General features: G+C 34.7%; 1 protein-coding gene across 2 annotated transcripts in view; it reads right to left on the minus strand.

Annotated features, from left to right (window-relative positions):
• Nucleotides 1-7,408, minus strand: part of LOC107716216 (beta-1,4 N-acetylgalactosaminyltransferase 1-like) — a 26,941-nt gene that overhangs the window by 10,647 nt on the left and 8,886 nt on the right. The window contains exons 1-5 of one of the 2 annotated variants that reach the window (XM_016522593.1): nt 7,262-7,290; nt 6,824-7,041; nt 2,761-2,937; nt 2,493-2,599; nt 1,914-1,954 (exon numbers count right to left, since the gene is read on the minus strand). In XM_016522593.1, coding sequence (XP_016378079.1) covers nt 1,914-1,954; nt 2,493-2,599; nt 2,761-2,937; nt 6,824-7,035 — 537 coding nt within the window. In that variant the 5' untranslated portion in view covers nt 7,036-7,041; nt 7,262-7,290. Of the gene's footprint in view, nt 1-1,913; nt 1,955-2,492; nt 2,600-2,760; nt 2,938-6,823; nt 7,042-7,261; nt 7,291-7,408 lie in introns of those variants that run through there. The other variant, XM_016522592.1, reaches the window with a different exon arrangement.

Genomic DNA, 7,408 nt, shown 5'->3' on the forward strand with positions numbered 1-7,408 from the left:
TGCAACGTTTCACTAGCTTGCTCACCTGATGCCTGCCCTCAGTGCTCTCTAAATGCCAACAGCTCGCTTGCTCAACACAACCCAGCCTTACAATATGCCATAATTCCAGCCAATCAGAGACGAGGCTGCTAAATTCTGATTGGCTGCCTTGACAACCACTCACATTTCTTGCATTACCTCGACAGCAGAAGAGGAAAAATACAGTGCATGCATAATTATTATGCAAGTTGATATTTACCAATTCCAAACAACATCAATCTTAATAACTACTATTAATCTTGTATTTAATCACTTGTAATCTGTATATTATTGTTCGTGAAGGCTGGAAGTGAAAAACGCCTTATATTCAGGTGTGCATAATTATTAAGCAGGTTATCTTCTTTATCTAGAACGAGCCGTTTTAGGTAGGCTGACTCTTAACTTTTATAAAGAATATCTCTTTGGATTTGAGACTTTAGTCTTTGCAACTTTACAGATCTTCTTTATGCACCAAGAGCTTGTAACACTCCAAAGAGAAAGGAAAAATTGAAATCGCATCATATGACCCCTTTAATAAAGATTAGTCTTTAATTTATTCAGTCAAATATGCAGTGCTGTTTTACATTTCATTACTTTATTCAATTTCTGTACCTAAAAACTAATGTTAGACCTACCTTTAAAAACCCTTAAAATCACTGTTTATTTTATTTGTATCTTTACTCTATTGTATTTATTTGTGCTGTTGCTTGTAGTTAGATAGATTATTCTTATTTTCTTTCTTTTTATTTGACAGTATAGTTTTTGCCTAAACATAGCACAAACCGAACCATACCGAAACCGTGACTCTTAAACCGTGATACAAACCGAACCGTGAGTAAGTTGAACCGTTCCACCCCTACTAGCCTCCCTACTGGTATCAACCAATCATCATAGAGACGTAAATTACGTGATATTAGTTTGAACGTCTCCCACTGCGCTGATAATGTACCAAGTACTTGTTATGAGTAGCGATATTGAATATTTGATGCCAATAGATTTAGCAAGCTGTCATTCAAACAGTATATATACAAATTAAAAATAAAGGGAGAACACGCCTAAGCTGGATATAGGCTAACGTTACAGCAGTCGGCTCTTTTAACACAGACTTATAAGAAGGGATGGATGTTTGCTTCAAGTGATAGGCCAGGTAAGTGAAATTATATTATCTTGCTGTATGTGTGTCGTTTTCTTTACGTTTTCTGACTAAAAGCAACCAAAAAGCCATTTTAAAGTGGTTAAGCAAATAATAATAATAATAATAATCGGCAGGGATCCCCAGACCAATACAATTAGTGTGCCTCCTCTATTTTAAAACCCACGAGCCGCCACTGTTATTCACATTTATTCATTCATCCATGCCAATTATTTTCTTTCTAACCAAATATGGCACATATGGCAGGTATGATGTTATGATGCTTCTGTGTTACCATGTTTTGTGTGGACACTTATTCGGTAAGAGCTCTTATTGGCAGCATGTTCGTGTCATGTTTTTTGTGGGCACATGGCATTGTTTTGTTTGTGCCATCATGTGTTCCTCTGTCAGTTGTCTTAACCCTGCCCCTTATTTAACTTATTGGTTTATTTGCCCTACATGCTCTTCCTCGTTATCCTCCTAACTTCCGTTCCTATTTATTCTCCCTGTGTTCTCAGTCTTGTCACAGATCTTTGGTTAAACAAAGTGTATTGAACTCAACATTTGAGTCCTCAATCATCCCTTACCACAAAAAAGGACAGTCTTTTCATTATGAAATAGAGCTGTATGCTGTACCACCGGAGAAAAACAGAATACAGGTTTAGAATGACATTATGTTAAGTAATGACAAAGTTTTCATTTTTTGGTGAACTATTCTTAATGAATTACATTTATGAAACATAAAGAATAATTGTGTTCTTACCAAATAAGGGCCCTCTTTGGATATTTGGTTCAGACTCAAACCTTTAAAACACAATAACAGACTTAATGTGTGATCTTGCTTATGTGCATTAACTCGTAAAGATAAAGCTTATATGCTTAGCAAAAAGTGTTTTTTATTGATCATAATCTTTAATGTACTTCAGGCAGAACTGACAGTTTGGGGTTAAAATGGCAACTGTGTACAAGCCAAACATGTATATTAAAATTTCAATTTTGTATTGGTTTCCTGTAGAATTAAAATTAAGTAATCCAGTTCAAGACAGATACCCTTTTTTTCAAAATGCTGACACAAATATGATTTAAGTCCACATTCTGATTCTAAATTACACCTAAAAAAAGAAAAGAAAAAATAAATAAATAAAATGTGTTTTTTAATGACATCTATATGGTGAAACCAAATTGTTATTTAACATCTTTATCAATCTGTCAGACATATATTCAGTTATATCATACATATGTGAACACTGTCTCTATTACTGTACAATTCAAATCAGTGGTTCTCAAAGACAAGCTGAGCAAATCTGTTTTTACATATAAAAACATGTTGATTGTATTTTACCAGGAATAAGAATGGACCTTGTTGGTCTGACTTCCACACCCTGCGTAGGGTACTGAAGAGGGCTGTTGGCTTCTGCTAAGATAAGGGAGTCTGCAGCTGTATATGTCCTGAATAAAGAAAACACTACTAATTTAAGAGTTTTTCATTCATGTCATTCCAAATCTTTCTTTCTCCAGTAGAACAATACAGATTTAATTTAAAAGGTTTCCTCAGAATGAGCAATGGCAATTTTTTAGAAAGCAGAAATATGGTAAAAATGATACACCACCTCTTATGGAAACTGTGATATTCTTTATTTCTGTATTGCTTTGCTTTTTGCAGGTCTGAATCTTGGAAGGATGCATGTAGCTGGGTAGCTGATACTTGAGGAAACAGCAGCTGAGCGAATGGAAAATTAATGCCTGGTTTGTCGCCTTCACAGACACACCCATTATTGGCAAGCATCCTGGTTAAAGTAAAAAGTATATTTGAAAATAAAGGCCTAAAATCCAGCCACACATAACGTCTTTCATTCAATGTAGGCTTACAAAAAATAGTGTGAAGTGGAAGAGGTGCCACTACCACAGGTAATGTGGACATGCTTTTCTAATTATAATGATAAGTTTCCTTGTTTTAATTTCAAATAATGTATTTTTTTAATTTCCAGTGTTATTTATATTATTCTTTTTATTGTACCACATGTATTTACAGAAGAAGATTAGGGCCAAGCAACAATTAATAAATAAATAAAACCATTCTCGAGATTAAAGTCATTATAATGCGAGATTAAACTCATTAAATTTCGAGAAAAAAGTCTAAATAAAATGCTGAGAATAAACACACTGGTGTCATGTTCTTTTTATCTCATTGAACTGTGTTAATCAGCGAATTGAAAGCGAGTGAAAATAGTGATATTTTTACACTAAGTGACAACAGCAGCATTTTTAGCGATGTGCTATTTACAATAAGTGAAAATAGCGATTCTATTTACGCTATGTAAAAGTAGCAGATCTTTGCAATAATATATATTGCAATAAATATTTCCACCTCAGTATTGTTGTATATTAACAGGATGCAATAACATAGATTGTAAATTATTTTATTTATTTAAATTATTAAATAGACGCTGCCTTATCGGTACACCAAAACCCTCCCTATAGCCTACCTACCCCTAAACCTACTCAATTAATTCATTATTAAACACTCGTTAGGCAATTGATTTCCACTTTTCCGATGTGATATGTGATGAAAAAATTAAAAAGAGCGAGTTCGGCAAAAGGCGGAATCGAACTCCGATCGGTCGCATCATAAGCTATATCCACGAGCATTACTCTCTACGACATACACCAGAGATTGTTTTACTATAGGAAGATGAGAGGGTCTGTATTACTTACTATTGGAGAAAGTGTAACGGTCAACTTGGATCACGTGTGCCTTAATAACCAATCACATTACAGCCTTGACGTCACTGAATTTCAGTCAGAGTTGTGCGACACTCAATCGTCGTTTACGGATACCATAGTAATGAATGAGAAATGCTATAAGCTGTATCCCACCTGTCGCAAAAAGTCAGTGACTTCTCTTATAAAACGAAATTTTTTCCGTTGTAAAATCTAAAAACAGTTCAATCCAAAACTATTGCTTAGTGTAAAAAATGTTGGAGATTAGCTGATATAGGCTGTCAATTCATTAAATGATAAGCTGTTTCCTCTAAAAAGCTGTTTATTCAGCGTAGTAAAGCCTCTTCTCCATTGACATCCATTAAAGGGGTCATATGACGTTGCTAAAAAGAACATTATGTTGTGTATTTGGTGTAATGCAATGTGTTTATGCGGTTTAAGGTTAAAAAAACACATTATTTTTCACATAATGTACATTATTGTTTCTCCTCTATGCCCCGCCTTCCTGAAACGCGTCGATTTTTACAAAGCTTATCGTTCTGAAAAGCGAGTGTACGCTGATTGGCCAGCCATCCAGTGCATTGGGATTGGCTGAATACCTCAAGCGTGTGACGGAAATGTTACGCCCCTTACATACTGTGATGCCATGTCCCGGCGAGCGATGAGACAACACCAATAAAACCCATTACAAACGAGGCATTTGTTGCATCCAGTGGGGACATAATTACTGATTATAATGACTTATATTGTCTTTTTACACGTTGCATTGCGTATTGCATATTGCACCGTGTAAACATAAAACCATGTCTGCATTTGTGATCGGAGAAACGACAAACAACAAGTGCTACTCTACACTGCTCAAAACTCGAGTTTGAATCATCAGTGGAAAGTTGGAACTGCCCCACTTTATAGAGACAGCCTTTGTGCACAGACGCATTGTAGGCTAATGTTACTCTGCAGGTTCAGGAAACAGTCCTTCGAGTTATGAATGAATGAAACGCCTTTGTCCGTGTTCACTCTGTCTCGAATCGCGCTCACGAAAAGCGCTTGCAGCTCGGTACGCTTTCAACTCATTTTTTTTTTGTCTCGAGCAAGAGCATGATTTGACAGATTTTTACGTAGAAAGGGCAACAGCGCACCGCATTAAAAGAAATGAACATTCATGTTTTCATAACCGCTGGCCAAATTCAAAAACGAAACTAAAATTAAATCATCTTTGAGATCAAGGGAGCCCCCTGGTTTTTCGGGGGCCCTAAGCAGCTTGCGTAGCCTACTTTGTGTATAGGAAGGATCGGCTCTGGCTATATTTTGTCAATGATAAAAAAAAAAATAGACCAATAAATAGTATGACAGGCTTTTTTTCAGGCCTTTAATCACTTTATTAACATTATGCACAACAAAATGACAATGTTTACTTGATAAAAACATGATGATGAAAAAAAAGATAAAAAATAGACCAATAAATAGTATGACAGGCTTTTTTCCAGGCCTTTAATCACTTTATTAACATTATGCAAAACAAAATGACAATGTTTACTTTCACGAGCAGCCGCGTATTTACAGGCTTGCAGTGTGAAATTTAAAAGCTTACAGGCTTCCGTACGTCATCCGCCCGCAGCATTTTCTGGGATTTCTAACGGTTTGATTCTGAGAGATTTCTGTATTATGGACTCAATGTATGTTTTATTAACTTTATTTGGTAACCTTATTTACAAATGTATCTGTACAATTTAACATAATTTAATAATAGTAGGTTTGCATTCATTAAAAGATTGCTTTGTATTTCCCTGTGTGTTTTTAATATTGAGCTATCTGTTTTGTGAAAATGAACATCTGTTGCATAAATCATTAGCCTATCTGTCTGGTGTCTATAAGCAGTGCATACATATAGGATCATATTCCCGCCAAATGTATTGCAGTCACGGATAAAAAAATAACAAGCGTGAAACCAAAATAAAGTAAAATTTTATTGCACAAAATTTTAAAAACGAAAGCAAAGTTTTCAGAATAGCAAACAATGGTCACGGATCAAAAAATAATAAGTTTAAATCAAAATTTGTTTGCTATTCTGAAAACTTTGCTTTCGTTTTTTTATTTTTGTGCAATATAATTTTACTTGCGTTTTTAAATTTTGGTTTCACGCTTGTTATTTTTTTTTATCTGTGATTGCAGTACATTTGGTGGGAATCTGATCCCATACATGTTTTACGAATTGTTTACTTTGCATTAATTAACAAGTAAAACAAATCTTTAAATTAGTCATGACTTTTTATTAATTTGATCTTTTTACATCCCCTGTTTTCATCTAAAAATATGTTTTATGCAAAGATATCTGTGTAAATGTGAAATATGTTCTGAAAATGTTGATGGAACAAACTGATATATGTGCAGAATTGAGAAACTGATAGGCCTATTTATGAAGATCAATTGATGTCTCACAAGGTAAATGTATTTCAGTTCAAAAAGTCAATGTAATACAAACATTTTCGAAAAATAAGTAATTTGTACATTTACATAATTGGTAAGGAAAAAATACATTGTGTAGCCTATGTGCATGCGCCATGAGTCAAATAAACTTTCATTTCGTGAACAGTAGCAACGGATTAGTGTATTTCATTCATTCACCTGAGCCAAATAAGTTTCAAATGCCACTGGCTCAATTAACATTTATAGTTTAGTATAATAATAGTAATGTAGATCTTAATTGCATTTTAAGTGATATTATAAATCCTGTAAATATATATTGAAGGTAATATTTGGATTTCTCCTGCTCTCTGCAGTGGCATTTAGCAAAACCGGAAGTGTCTAAATCTAAGCTGGTGGTGATATGCAACTAGCCCAATTGAACTTCAACTGTTAATGGTGATGTAGAGCGAGAACACAATGATGCAAGATCGCTTAAGAAAGCATATTGAGAAACAGCCAAAGTTTCTGCTTCCTGTTTCTACTCACGCTGACATGCTATCTTTGATGTGGCAAGGAATGTGGTCATTTTTACGGTCCATGTTTTGTATCCTTTCATCCAGCAGCACTTTTAAAGAGTCTGGTCCTTGTAGCACGTCAATCGTAGTAATGGTGTATGAGTTCCAGTGGTGAATGAGCATGGCTATGAGCAGCAAGACCACCAGCAAAACCACCACTGCTTTCTTATTTATACCATGCATAATTACCTAAAGCAAAAAAAAGACAGAAGATAGGTATTGGGTACATACCCATTTTAGAGATCCTTTTAAAAAAACATACACATTATCTTCAGGACACAGTTCAAATTAATGAAGCTTAGTCAGATGGAATGTGGTGTAGCATGTCTATTCAAACTTAAAATTCGGTGGTTGCCAGAGATGGGCAGTATTTCAGATACATGTATTTACATTTTAATGATTTACTTACCCTCAAGCCATCCTAGGTGTATGCTTTTCTTCTTTCAGACTAATCCAATCGGAGTTATATTAAAAATTGTCCTGGCTCTTCCAAGCTTTATAATGCTCTCTCTCTCTCTCTGTTTATGTATATATATATATATATATATATATATAT

Source organism: Sinocyclocheilus rhinocerous, unplaced genomic scaffold (assembly GCF_001515625.1).
Source record: "Sinocyclocheilus rhinocerous isolate Xijiao unplaced genomic scaffold, SAMN03320098_v1.1 scaffold148, whole genome shotgun sequence".
In the NCBI taxonomy this organism is placed as follows: Eukaryota; Metazoa; Chordata; class Actinopteri; order Cypriniformes; family Cyprinidae; genus Sinocyclocheilus; species Sinocyclocheilus rhinocerous.